We start from the raw sequence: 15,321 nt of genomic DNA, 5'->3' as shown, positions 1-15,321 counted from the left end.
TTTTGGGGTCCCCGTTTTACAGATTGACCCAGGGTAATCTGTAAAACGGGGACCCCAAAACGGGGACCCCTATTTTTCTCTCTATTTTAGGACTGATGAGTCTCCGAATCTCGCCAATATATTCACCATGGATATACTAATATTACAAATATAATTTGTGAAAGTAGTAAGCACTTCTTATATATTTGTCCAATATACACAATTTTGGTTTCCCCGTTTTTAGGGTCCCCATTTTACAGATTGACCTAGGGTAATCTGTAAAACGGGGACCCCAAAAACGGGGCCCGCTAAGGAAAACCACATAGGGAGAGCGACGAGTAGGTAAAGAGTGTACAGCTCTGGGGTCGCCGTATCACTAAAAGACCCAGGGTAATCTGTAGAACGGGGACCCCAAAAACGGGGACCCCTGTTTTTTCTCTCTATTTTAGGACTGATGAGTCTCCAAATCTCGTCAATATATTCACCAGGGATATACTAATATTACAAATGCAATTTATGAAAGTAGTAAGCATTTCTTATATTTTGTCCAATATAAAACAATTTGGGTCCCCGTTTTTAGGGTCCCCGTTTTACAGATTGACCTAGGGTAATCTGTAAAACGGGGACCCCAAAAACGGGGACCCCTTAAAATCACCCCATAAAGCTCCTGACAAATTTCTAGGGGGTTCCCGTTTTTGAAAAACGGGGACCCCTTAAAATCATCCCATAAAGCTACTGACAAATTTCTAGGGGTCCCCGTTTTTGGGGTCCCCGTTTTACAGATCGACCTAGGGTAATCTGTAAAACGGGGACCCCAAAAACGGGGACCCCTTAAATCACCCCATAAAGCTACTGACAAATTTCTAGGGGTCCCCGTTTTGGGGTCCCCGTTTTACAGATTGACCCAGGGTAATCTGTAAAACGGGGACCCCAAAAACGGGGACCCCTTAAGATCACCCCATAAAGCTACTGACAAATTTCTAGGGGGGGTCCCCGTTTTTGGGGTCCCCGTTTTACAGATTGACCCAGGGTAATCTGTAAAACGGGGACCCCCAAAACGGGGACCCCTATTTTTTCTCTCTATTTTAGGACTGATGAGTCTCCAAATCTCGCCAATATATTCACCATGGATATACTAATATTACAAATATAATTTATGAAAGTAGTAAGCACTTCTGATTTAATTGTCCAATATACACAATTTTAGGGTCCCCGTTTTTAGGGTCCCCGTTTTACAGATTGACCTGGGGTAATCTGTAAAACGGGGACCCCAAAAACGGGGACCCCTTAAAATCAACCGATAAAGCTACTGACAAATTTCTAGGGGTCCCCGTTTTGGGGTCCCCGTTTTACAGATCGACCTAGGGTAATCTGTAAAACGGGGACCCAAACTGGGACTAAAATCACCCATAAAGCTACTGACAAATTTCTAGGGGGTCCCCGTTTTTCAACTTTGGGGTCCCCGTTTTACAGATCGACCCAGGGTAATCTGTAAAACGGGGACCCCAAAGTTGAAAAACGGGGACCCCCTAGAAATTTGTCAGTAGCTTTATGGGGTGATTTTAAGGGGTCCCCGTTTTCGGGGTCCCCGTTATTGGGGTCCCCGTTTAAGGGGTCCCCGTTTTATATACTCCCATTTATCTCTATTGGTTTGTACATTCAATTGAAAATGTTATTAAACAATCATACGTAATGTAATGTACAATAGGATGAATTGGTGGCACTATTACAGTAACCATGTATACAGTTGTATGATTCTGATTGGTTTGTGTATCAAAACGAACATTTTGACACCTTTGTTTTTGTCAAAGTCGGAGAACTTTGATGCTTTTGACCCCCATAGTGCCGAAAACGTGACCTTTGCCTTTTGAGCAAGTTTGATTTGACCCTGTTTAAAGATCGATGATCTTTTCCTGCCAAAATGTACTCCGGTTCAAATGCTATCATGCATTTTTGTGTACCCCATGATGTCAACTATCTCTGGTAGCAGTGCAGCTCCCCGATTTGGTACCAAGCAGTCCATCTGAATGGGTCGGGCTCGTACATTATATAGATGGTATCTTGCAAATTTAGTAGATTTTTTTAAAGTTGTATGAAGTGATTGGTACCAATCAGTTTCAGTGTTTATTAAAATGTCTGCTTCTTCCAAATGTAACATAGGGCCTTCTTGAAATGGCCATAATCTATTGTTGTGTGACTGTTTATGACATTTATCAACAAATTAGGTTGACCCTATGTTGCATTTGGATGTGGCAGTAATCAGCGGAAATTGATGCATGGGCACCAATCATTTTGATACACCCTGTATAATATTGGCTCAATCTGGAGAGACAATCGACGATTTTAATCACCTTATGCTAATATAAAAACACACCAATAATACGATAGAACAGTCCAAGTGCCGCAGATTTGGGAGTCACACTGCTAACAATAACTTTGAGTTAAGTCAGTTATACATGTGTTTGCAAATTTCTCAAGTCGCGGCGTCACGATTTTTACAATGCCTTTCCATTTCAGTATTTGGTTCTTGATTTTGTCATCTGTGCTGCTAGCATATAAACATGCATTTGGTGGTAAGTTAGAATTCATTTAATATTTTTTATAACTTCTACTATATTTTGCCTAATTTTGGCTGATTCCAGAAAAATACAATACTATTTTTTAATTAAACATTATCATCTTGTTATGCCAAATGAAACAAAGCTACTAATCCTTCCGTTAGTTGTAACTGAAAATGAAAATCTATTATTTATGATATTTTTTTTGCAATTTGAGGGGAACTTTTTCTTACAAAATTTTAAGACTTGGCACAAGTCGAAGCTTTCAAATTTTGAGTATAGGCTAACAGTCAACATTTTACAATTGTATGTTTGTACATGTCTTTGGGCTTGGTTGTCACAGCATACGAAAAACGGCCTAAAACGCACGTTATTGGTCCTTACTTAAAAATTGACCAAAAATTAAATTTTTGACTTTCATCGCCAGTTCGAACTAACTAAAGGAATAGGATTGAGTAATGTTTCATTTGACCAAACAGGATAATATCTTTTTAATCCAAAAACATAGTGCTGTATTTTTCTGGAATAGGACTTGCACTTTTGGGGCGTAAATGTAAGCAGAACAATCTCGTTACCATCTCGTTACAATCTCGTCAGGTTAGCTCAATCGTTAAGGCGTTCGACTATGGTGCAAGAAGTTGCGGGTTCGAACCCTGGTGGTGCCTAGTATGCTCTCGTGGAAAATTTAGTCAGCTTGAAATTCCCCTGGACAAGGAACTTACTGCTAATTGTCTCGTTGTAACCCGTACGAAACTCAGGGAGCTGATCCTGGTTGCGATGGTTATTTGTGGAATGTCTAGGGTGTGCGCTCTTGTAGCGGCAAAGTACCTGCATTGAGGCTTGTGGATCAACGTCTAGGCGTTGTGCCTGTGCGTAGCGCACTATAAATCACTGCGCTTTTTTTAAAAACATTAATCAGCAGAGATGTACAACTTTTCAGGAAATTTCGTAACTTCAGGAAATTTGGGGTACGTTTCGAAAAATCATTTTTTAATTGAAACCATTGAAAATGTGACATTCGGTTGTCGATGTATATTGTCAATGATGAACGATTTCGTCAGAATATAACACGAAGACAAATTAATCTTCATGACTTCATGGGTTATGAGACCACATAAGACTACACCCTCTTCCTTCTTTCACTAATTTACTGAACGGACATGTTAAGGCAATGCACAGGTTAAGGGAAAATCAATAAAATTGATGGGCAAATGCCCAACCAATATACGTGTTATTTACCTCTCTCTATTTTGTTTTCACTTCAGATGATTTCATCATAGTTGCGGACATTGTCAACAATACCATTTGGATTGGACCAGCCGTCAATGATCCTCCACTAGAATTTACAAAAATTCCAACGATAGAGTTCGGTAGAGTAGTCGGGGTAGACTATGACCCGGTTGACGGAAAGCTTTATTGGACAGATTTAGATAAGGCTAATGGTAGCATATGTAGAGCAAATTTGGATGGAAGCAATGAAGAGGTCGTGTTCTCCTCCTTAACAGGTATGTATGTTATAGGCACATTGAGTGGAAAGCATAAACTCCTTTTATTAAGCCAATGGGGTGTGGGTGGGGTGGTACGGTCACAATAACCTTATTTCGAATTTCTCTCATCCAATGACCCAATTTGGTGTTATGTTGTCACCCAATGAACACAATTTAAAGTAGTTCTGAAAAAGTCGTATGTATTTTTATAATCTCTCACCATATAGGGCCTAACCATGATGATCCCGTTTTTCTCTAAAATTACATAATATTTCAATACTCTTTTTAAATATAACACAATTAATATAAAATAATGTAAATAGTCCTATACATTTTTTCGTACATTTTTATATCAAATTTGGCCGAGTTTTATATCAGTCTCACTGAATATTTCCCCATTATTGGACTTCTCACCTAATACCCGATTGCTCGTAGTTTCCATCAGTTGTCCGCTCATCCCGTCGCTTCCAAAGTACCTCCAAGCCTAGTTTCCCCAACACCCCTGCATATTCACCCCATTCACATACAATACCCGCCCATCCTACATAAGCCCGTAGCCAGGATTTTTCTTGAAAAACAATCATCAGAAAGTGGACCCGTTGTCGCCACTCTCTGTCTCTCTCTCCCTGTGTCAGGTGGCGCTGTGTAGCGCTGCTGTGGTCTTCGCAAGAGTACGCCATCTCACTCGAGCTGATGCCAAATACGTTGCACCTTGCATTCCTTGGTTAGAAACCAGCTTCACGTCATTAGTCCAAGATGTTGGTGGACGTCCTCTTCCTCGCCTGCCTTCCATAGCCCCTTGCAAAATTTGTTTTTCTACACCTCCATGTTTCCTGACAATATGGCCAAAGTACTTCAGCTCTGTCGACACACGTTTACCATAAACGAGCAAAATGGACTTTGTATTGAAAAAACCAAAATCGATTATCCATAGACTTCAAAAAAGCTCTTTCAAATTAGTACATAAATTGATTTGATTGAATACGGTATCATTTGTTGTTCCAGTCCCAGAAGGACTTGCGATAGATTCTGTCCATCGCGTCATGTACTGGATTGACTCAGGACTCGACATAATCGAGAAAGCCAACTTGGATGGGACAGGACGTACAACAATAATAAACACCAATATAGAAAAACCTAGAGCTATCGTGGTAGATCCCACAGCAGGGTAAGGGGCAATAATTTTGACATGATAATATTTTCGTACGTCTGTATGTGGATGCGATATGTAAGCGCGTGACGTTATTATAATGTCAATTGTAAAATTTGTTCGGCTTATAATAGGCGAAAAGAATACGGTGTTATTAACGTAAGTCGTGTATAATTGATATAAAATGGCATGCACACTGTTGGGCGCAGCACTTACGCCAGTTGTGCGTTGCGTAATGCTTGACTGGCGCACGTTTATATGAATATACGCGAGTGTGAGTTGGGAAGCAGTAACAAAAACCGAATAATTTTTAAGAGAACAAAAGGGGTCATTATGTAAGAGATTATCAGAAATTTGTTCCAAAGTCTTGAAGCAGGGGGATCTTTTGGTTACATTGGGTAAGAAGGAGTTCAAAAATGGGTGTCAATGTGTCCACACATCCCAGTTTTTAGTGAGTGCCTCATCCGGATACGGTTAGAGAGCTATGTATAAAATATTTTTGGTTTTCTTAAGGGATCTAAAATGAGCGTTTATTGCGTTTCGACAGTATTTTTTGAGGGACATGAGAGCACCTCAGACCTATCGAATTGCATTCTGAATACGAAGCATGTCTTTCTGATATCAAATAATTTTCATTTTTTGAAAATCACAATATAATACCAATTTTATGACAAATTATAAAAATTTGATATTTTTCAAATTTTTGATATATATTTCAGTCCTCGAAGTAAATTATATAAATCTAATGATATATTCTTAAAGTGTATGTAGCAGGGAGGAAAAGCCGACGGTCAATTGAAAATGTTGACCTTTCATATTGAAGATATGGATTTTTTCCCCAAAAGACCTAATTTTTTTGGGTGTTTTGGAAAAAAATCCATATCTTCAATACGAAAGGTCAACATTTTCAATTGATCGTCGGCATTTCATCCCACCTACATACACGTTAAGTATAAATCATCAGATTTATAAAGTTTACTTCGAGTACTGTTAAATATCAAAAATATCAATTTTTAATGATTTGCCATAAAATGTGTGTTAAATTGCGAATTTCATAAAACCAAAATTATTTGATATCAGAATGACATTCTTCGTATTCAGAATGCCATTCGATATGTCTGATGTGCTCTAATGTCCCAAAATAAATACTGTCCAAACGTTCATACCCCAGCCCTTAAGCGAATACCGACATAAAACCTTATGAAAAAGGTTGAACGATTGAAGGACGCAGTCTCGGAATACCACCTCGAATTGTTCATGATGGGATTTAGGAAAAAGGGTCTATAAAGAGTCTACAACAGTATTAGGCGGGTTACGTATTACGACATTGTGCGGTAGAATGCCATAGTGCCGTTCACATCTAAACTAAACACAGCCAGTTTGTGTCGGTCCTAACGCTCGTCGTTCCTAGTATGTTCGCGATAGCCGCATACAGTTTGACCCAAGACTACATCTAAACGCAATTGCAATACGGTCATGGTGGTGCTATGCTGAGACAAATGTTTCTAAAGATATAGGAAGTATAGGATATCCATTGATTCACCTTGGGTGCATCGAACCAAAGAAGATGAGAATAGATTCTCATCTTCTCTCATCGAACCCACTTTCCTCGGTATTGATATGCAAATACGACTGGCTGTATCTATAATTGTTCTAAGCATTTATTCCAGATTAGCGATATTTGAGTTTTGCGAGCTATTGGAAAATGAGTAGGCCTATTGTTCAGTAGAGAGATTGCGAAAAGACGTTCACTGCAAACGCCATACGGGTTACGTATAACGACATTGTGTGGTAAAACATCATAGTGCCATTGACATCCAAACAAGTCTCCTACAGCCAATTTTGCCATAACCGCTACCCGCGCTCGGGGAATCGTGTAAGACCCTGGGTATATTGTATAGGGATGATTATAGTAAATTATTAATCGATATTGTGCAATAATCAGCATGATTATATTTTCATCACAATATTTTCATCTCATATTGGTTTTTTTTAAAGCTTTATTTATTGGACTGATTGGGGCAACCACAGCAAAATTGAGAGAGCTAAGCTTGATGGGAGTGAGCGATATATTTTTGTCGATACAGAATTGCTCGGACCAAGTGGACTAGCGTTCGATTTTGAAGGTAAAGCAATTAAACAGACCTAAATTATTTGCCACTAGTTCCATCCCCATTTAATCGGAGTCTGATGAGTTTATGGCAAAATAAATTATATAATTCTATACACTTTCCTTCGAAGGTTGATACCAAATTTGATATCAAACGTTTGATCATCGTGAGCATAGGAACCGTTGTTTGGAAATTCGTGCAATTTTAAAAACGACAAATTACGAATTGACCGCACAAAAGCCAATGCATGGTATCAGCTTATTATGTGGCCCGAAACAATCCGTACAGGAATCATCGAACACTTGCCTGCGCACAAGTAAAAGAGTATTTGATTTGCATTTTGACATGCATGGATAACCCTTTAATGACAATGAAATTAGACCTCTTAGATTCCCGTAGTCACAAACAGTCGCGCTTTATAATTGATTAACCTGCCCGTCTATTCAGGCGACGTAATTCTTGGCACTCACGCTAGCTCCGCCGCGTGATACAACTCCCTATGTCATTTTTAAAATTGCACGAATTTCCAAACAACGGTTCCTATGCTCACGATGATTAAACTTTTGATATCAGGTATTAACCTTCGCAGGAAAGTGTACAAAAGTTATTATATGAATTATTTTGCCATAAACTCATCAGATTCTGATTAAATGGGGATGGAACTAGTGGCGACTTTGTAATTAGGCTGTGTCTAGATGCCCGACACCCCTTGGATTTGGATGAGTTAGCTGGAGGAATATGGCAGCTACATGTATATGTAATTTAGGAGATTTATGTTTATGTCCGTGACGTCATTTTTGCCAACATTATATGTGTCAAAAATGACGAACATTTTACACTTTTTTTCCCATTACTGAGTGTTATATTGTGAAGTACTATAGCTGTGATGTAAGTTCAATAATGTTAGGAAAATGTTTTTCCTTTCCTGACAACCCCGTATTTTCACTCGCAAGGATGACAAGATGAACTCATTTCTCTAATGTTGATGTCAGGCATATTATATAGCTGTCGTTATGAACACAGCAGAGTGACGAATACGCAAAATTGCTGTTCTGAGTAAATGGCGTTTGAAAATCTTGGTACCATTCCATTGGTCCTTCTAAAAATTTGGAACATTCGTGAGCACTCATTTGAAATGTATATTATAGAAGTGAATGTACACGAATTATTGGCAATACTTGCATGTTCTGAAATAATCGATATATCCATCAAAGCGCGTTTTAACAGCTATTCGGCTTTATGCTGTTTCCAAAATGTCTCTACCACTGCGCAGAGAGAGGTCGAATACGCATTCAACTACGTGTAAACCATAGCACGCATTCTTGATTTGTGGCTTTTGTGTAGAAATTACTGGTTGTCCTAAAGCTATGTAGATTTAACTTGCTATATAAGTTATAAATAGTCATCCCATATATATTTTAGCAAAAACTCGAGGATTTTAAAGCAAAAATATCAATATTGGCCTATATTGTGCGTATTTTCCGGGATTGTCCAATTTCACGAGCGCGCACTCACATTATTAAACCACAGAAATATCATGTGGGGAATGTTTGTACTTATTTTGGTATCACTGGATACCTACAGCTATACGTTGGTATTAAATATATTAGTATAGGACATGTAATATAGAAAAGTCGGGGTTTCCCACTATACAAGACTATAGATCAACATGATTTGTACAGCCAAGTATACGATTCGTCTCTCTGCCGAATTCATTTATCGCACTTAGGCGCGATTCGTCCAAATCAAAATTTCAATAACTACGTCGGTGAGTAAGATTTACCGTTAATTTTTGGTGGAAATAAAAGATAACCTGAAACATAATCATAAGCATACAAAAATTCAATTTGCTCAAAATTCTCGATTCGTCACTCTGCCGAATTCATAACGATGTATTTCACATAAAATAGTGATATTACAGCTATAGTAGTTCTGTTTATTGGATTTTGTTGTTTGCGTAGGCCGAAATCTCATTACGTATATCTTAAAAAAAATGTGTGAAATCCTTTTTAAAGCCATATTATAACATTATTATACAAAATAGATTAGCATTTCTTTGCCATAAAATGTTAGTTTTTACTGTCTGATATATCCCGTTTTAATTTTGAGCCGAACAACTACGGCAAAGCAAAGAAAATTGGAATTTACTACCAGCGCGTATGTCGCCAATACGTACCACTCCTTCGGTCATGTTATGGTACGACCCTTTGTTGTGTAGATCACCGTCCCGCACGCCGTGTACGTGCTGTGTGTTATGAACATCGTGTATGTGTTCGACTAATAATTCCATCGTAATAATAAGACGCCGCTTCCGGCGCTTTATTCAAAATCTCGGATTTTGACAAAACTACAGCACCTAGAGTCTTGACATTTGCAGGGTATATTGGTTTAATAAAGTACAATATAATCGTGTAAAAAATGAATTTTAAAAATTCAGCGAGGGCGTCCTCAACAGCAAATGTTATAGTATGGCTTTGAGTAACGAATGTCGTAATTTATTATGTTTTTTGATGTTTCACAGATCAGAGACTATATTGGTGTGATAATGGAATGCAAAGAGTAGAAACTGTAGATTTTAACGGCGGAAACAGGGTGAATTTATTCCAAGGTTACGAATTTGCAACGAGCGCATATGATTTGGCCATCAGTGGAAAGTACATTTACTGGAGTGATTGGACCTACGTTAATCTAATACGTATGGATAAGTACGCCGGTGTGGTTAGTGTGGAGGCAGCGACCGGTGCTCTTTTGGCACGGGGCGGTGGGATACATATAGGTTAGTTGCATTTTGCTGTTGTTTCGTTTTTTATTTACTAATTAACTAAGAATAATCATTCTAAGGCACTGATAGACCTAAGATAGACCATCCATATTCTGTTGTTATACAAGACGGTTAAACAATGCAAGCTTAGTTTAATTAATTTTTTCCGCAAATTGTCCTTCAAATGAGGGTCGACCTATTTTTATTTCCGATTCAATAGTCGTTGTCCCTCGTACAAGAACGGAAAAGTATTAAAAACCAAATTACATCACGAAGTAGAAAGACCCAAGTTTATAATCATAGAAAATGTCAAAGGCTAGCCCACCAGTCACTAAAGTATCGATTGAAGATTTGAGTCTAGAATGTTTTGAATAGCCTTTTTCTTTAATTTGCTCCTAGTAAATATTCCTCCTCCAACAACTAACAGGCCAACGAGACCATCACCGCCTGCCACTACAACGCGCCTTATGCAGACAGACATTAAAACGGACGTAAAGGCAACACCCTCAATGCCATCCACATCAACTACGCGGAAGCCTACTACCACGTCAACAACTGAACAAGGTCCAGCAACATTAGGTACGTATTGACAAGTGTATCATGTACATAACGTAACCACAGGTACGTTCGTCCCATCTAAATTTGTGGTGGCGTAACTGGTGTGGGGTGCAAAGGGTGCAGTCATGGAAATTGTAAAGTAAAATCGGGAGCGAAAACATTAAAAAATGTATATCTTACATAATTCATATTGCACCGGGTTTGGACCGGGTGAACAAATGACTGGCTATGTCTCGAATTCTTGTGATGGAATGTTGCATTAGTAAACAATTAAAACAATAGGAAAACAAAACAGACGGTTTACTTTTGATATTCTATTATAGTAATTGCTTTGTCTGCCGGCGTTGCTGTCTTTGTCTGCGCAAATGTCGCCATCTTTGTCATTGTCGGATATCGTTGCAAATCTAGGTAAGAAACAAGTTTACCTCTCCTGTCAATAAGTTTATTATCATTCGGGAGGAAGTGAAAACTCTCCATATTCCCCGGCAAGGGGGATTGTCAATGGAATCATCCATGTTACGTTACGCGAATGCGTGTACTTTGAGACCCTGAGAGCTCCATTCATTCTGTTTTATTAGGGGGCTGCCATTTTCTTCGGAAGGGTCGGGGGTCATGTATATGACGGGGACTGGAGTCGATTTTTACACCACCGCCTTGCGTGGGCTAACATTTTTATAGCTCCCAATCTCGTGTTTAACATTTTTATGACCACCTTCCGCGCACACAGACTGGAAAATAATTATTTCTTTCTGAAATTAAGGTGCGCACTGTGCGTAAAAATTGTAGTTGTAAAGGTAAAGAATACTCATGCGCGAACAGTGTTATAATTACTAAAGCAAGCGCTTAAAAATTTTACAACCCCTCTTTTTTTTGGTGTAAAAACATGGCCCCTCTATTTTTGGTATTAAAATGCTATGATCCCCACTATATTCATAACCCCCATGATGGTGGTGTTGGGGCGTGTGTTGGCCGTCTTAATATTGGTGAACACGCGCCGGTGGCGGTGGACACCAAAACTTCATTCACGTACATTTTATTTATATATTCATATTTATTGTGCTGTTATGCTGTATCAAAATTTCATTCATGTACATTTTATTTATATATTCATATTTATTGTGCTGTTATGTTGTTGTTGATGATGTTTTTATTCTTTTTGTTGTTGTTGTTGTTATTGTTGTTGATGGTCGTGGTGGTGCGTGTGTTGGCCGTCTTAGAGTTGGTGAACACGCGCCGGTGGCCGTGGACAACTAAACTTCATGAAGAGTCATTTCAAAATGTAGCTTTACTGGTCGAGCAGAAACATAATTCACCCAAGATCACAGGTGTCCATGATACACGAATGACAATCAGATACCATCAGCTCATTAATTCGCTCATATCATAATGATTATTATTACTTACCTCGTACTATAATTGAAGACCGAATTAAAAAGCCTAGTTTGCGTCTGACGTCAGGTAAAAGGCGCGACGTGATTGGTTGCTGACCTGCACACTACGTTATTTTTGGTCTGGTTGACAGGAAGTCATACGCAAACTAGTCTTTTTAATTCGGTCTTCAATTATAGTAAGTTTAGTTTTTAAATGATGATTATCGGCATGTTTTTCTTTCCAGGACAACAACGCAATCCGGATCTAATTTGACCTACTAACTTCATGTTTTGACGACTACGCAATCCGAATCTATTTCACCAACTAGGCAATGCGTATCTGCTTTGACACGTAAAGCGTCAGAACATCTTTAGATGGATCCATTTATTCTCCCCAAGATCGAACTTCTAAAACTATCCAGGAACTTAGTTACTCACTAAAATAAATCCAACTCTTTTATGTATAATCAGTTCACATGAACGTCTCTTCAATTTTCTATTTTTAAGATTTATAACGATAATTCTCTGAAATAATTATAGGTTAATAAACGCTAAATAAATCACTTGTTGGGAGTGAAATTGTACAAAATAATGCACGCGTACTGAGATGTTGATGCGTCTAATGCACGAGCCCGGGGGAGTGCATTAGACGCATCAACATCTCAGTTATACAAGTGCATTATTTTGCAACAAGTGATACGCATTTATTAACCTATTTCATACACGACAAAAAAATCCCGTGATTTTTGCATTTTTTATAAAAAAATTGTCACTAAAAATGTTGAAAAATGCAAACAAATATAAATCCATCCACCCGCAAGAAAATTGAATTCGTTCAAAAGCAATGCGAGTACTACGCGGAGTGCGCGCCCGTGCAGTTATACAATATTTATGTACGGCTAGTAATTTACTAACACTTGATCTGATTGGTTCTCACTATCTAGGAGTGTATGAATATGGTTTATGACACCAAATTTGCAAAAAGAATTAAAGTACCAGTTATGTTCACCCCTGTATATCCTAGACAAAGACAGATATGTCATAATTGGAACCAGCAGTCAATACCTGCAAATTTAATACCTCATTCGTTGAAATCGTTCAAGAATAATAAAGACACGACGATCCAAAAAACCTATGATATGCAAATTGAAGAGTTGCAGTTTGTTCCATTTGCATGCCCTATTCATTTGTACACAAAGCGTTCTCGAACAAGAGAACTAGCGCCACCGTGCTTTCCATCCATTAGCACATTAGAACATAACAGTGCAACTTTTGATTTCGTTCCTTCCTTAGATAGGTAATTTTGACATTTGGTTTTAGATCACCGTTTCTTTAATTCTCAACCAATTTAAATTAGAGCCAAAAAGTACAGGCACTGGCTCGTTGTTTTAATATTACCAGATTTGTCTTTGTTTAGGATATACAGGGGTGAACATAACTGGTACCTTAATTCTTTTGCGCACTGTAATTTAAGGGATATAATAAGGTAGGAATAATGATCAAAATTACATTCTTGTTTGAACATGATATTGTATTCTTTTAATATTTTCACAACTTCAGCTGTGTATTAATTTACATAAATTTCAAAAATTACTACCTGACACAAACCGACCGTTTTTAATCTGTATGGCGTCATGCTTAATTGACCTTTTCGGTAAATCCCATAAGCCTTTGCGAGTACACCTAAGAACTCGTCAATTCAGGGCCGAATTTACCATAGGGCCCAGATGGGCCCCCAAATTTGCCCTGTGCAGTGCATGTGCATCTTCCGTTTTGGGCCAAAATAGGGTACAAAATTGCAAAATTTTGCGCGCTTCGCGCGCCATAGCCTGTTATATACCAAAATTCAGCTTCAATTTGGGTTAAGGCTAATACTAAATAAAGAAAATAATAGATACTTCATAATTAAAAGTCACCTCGTCCTATTTTTAAAATTTTGAACAGTAAACTCGGAATCAATTATGAAGGGCCTAAAATAGTCCAATATCCAAGCAAAATCTAAAAACTTGGCCACTTGAGTGCACATGCCTTCCTCATGGTGCGTTAGGGGGCCTCCAAATTTTGGCCTGGCCCAGGGCCCCTAAAAAGGTAAATCCGGCCCTGCTCGTCATTCTGCGTCACGCGTCTCTGCGCCGATGCGCACATCGTTTATCGAACATCGTTACTGCGCATTACAAGTCGGCGTGACGTAAAATGACGAGTTCTCAGGTGTACTCGCAAAGGCTTATGGGATTTACCGAAAAGGTCAATTACTTCACGGTATACAAATAATGAATGTTTATGAGTGCAATGGTTAGAATATTTTCATCAGGTGAAAGATGCTAGATGGAATGTTCCATTCAACGCGGCGCCAGTCTCGTTGAATGGAACAGGTTTATTCCAATGAGTATGTACAGTCTGCAAAACAATTAAGGTACCAGTTATTTTTACCCCTTAACTAAACGAAGATATGTCATAATTAGAACCAGAAGCCAATAGCTGCATTTTTTTAGCTCGGATTTTAAGACCTCATTCGTTAAAAGTGGTCAAGAAACAAAGCCACAATGATCAAAAACACGAGGAAGAAGCAAATTCAAAAGTTGCAGTTTGCTTCATTGCATGCCCTATTGATTTGTACACAAAGCGTTCTCGAACAAGAGAACAAGCGCCGTGTCCCATTGTATAGCACACTAAGACTAGCACCGTGGTTTTCCATTTATTAAAACATTAAAGTGCAATATAGAACTGCAGATTCATACAGCCTGTCTCAAAAAAAATATGTGCAAGTAAAAATCGCCCTCTTTGGCAATTAGAAAATACTGTTGTGACATAAAACTTACATCATCGTAAAGAGCGGAGCCCTAGCTCTCGACTGCCGTTTGCTCTGTTCGATTTGCTTGTTTTAATCTCGAGATATGTTTAGTTAACAACGAAATCACAATTGTGCCACTTTTACTAGGAAGACAGCTGTACATGTAAATCAATGATAGCATTAAGTTTATCAAGAGTTCCTTCGTAAAATCAAAAGAATGCACCGATTACACAACAATACAAAATAGGTTTACTGTTTTTACTGTTTTATCACGATTCAGGTATAATGATTCTCTTATCCCACTTAAAACAGATTAAAAGATAAATAAATATTTCACATTCTGCTGTAAAGTTAAATTCATGTACATGTCAATGATTTTATCATAGTAAATATTGTTCTCTTTGTCACTAAAGACATGTTAAGGGCTGGGGTATGAACGTTTGGACAGTATTTATTTTGGGACATCAGAGCACATCAGACATATCGAATTGCATTCTGAATACGAAGAATGTCATTCTGATATCAAATAATTTTGATTTTTGAAATTCGCAATTTA

General features: G+C 38.3%; 1 protein-coding gene across 1 annotated transcript in view; it reads left to right on the top strand.

Moving 5' to 3' along the window:
* LOC140169178 (low-density lipoprotein receptor-related protein 5-like) overlaps nucleotides 1-10,636 on the top strand; it is a 78,459-nt gene extending 67,823 nt beyond the window's left edge. The window contains exons 14-17 of the mRNA XM_072192435.1: nucleotides 5,030-5,192; nucleotides 7,173-7,300; nucleotides 9,807-10,061; nucleotides 10,446-10,636. Of these exons, the coding sequence (XP_072048536.1) occupies nucleotides 5,030-5,192; nucleotides 7,173-7,300; nucleotides 9,807-10,061; nucleotides 10,446-10,636 (737 nt within the window). The remainder of the gene's footprint in view (nucleotides 1-5,029; nucleotides 5,193-7,172; nucleotides 7,301-9,806; nucleotides 10,062-10,445) is intronic.
* Nucleotides 10,637-15,321: the final 4,685 nt, after the last annotated feature.

This window comes from Amphiura filiformis, chromosome 14 (genome assembly GCF_039555335.1).
Source record: "Amphiura filiformis chromosome 14, Afil_fr2py, whole genome shotgun sequence".
Classification (NCBI taxonomy): Eukaryota; Metazoa; Echinodermata; class Ophiuroidea; order Amphilepidida; family Amphiuridae; genus Amphiura; species Amphiura filiformis.
This window is presented reverse-complemented; position numbering and strand designations above follow the sequence as displayed.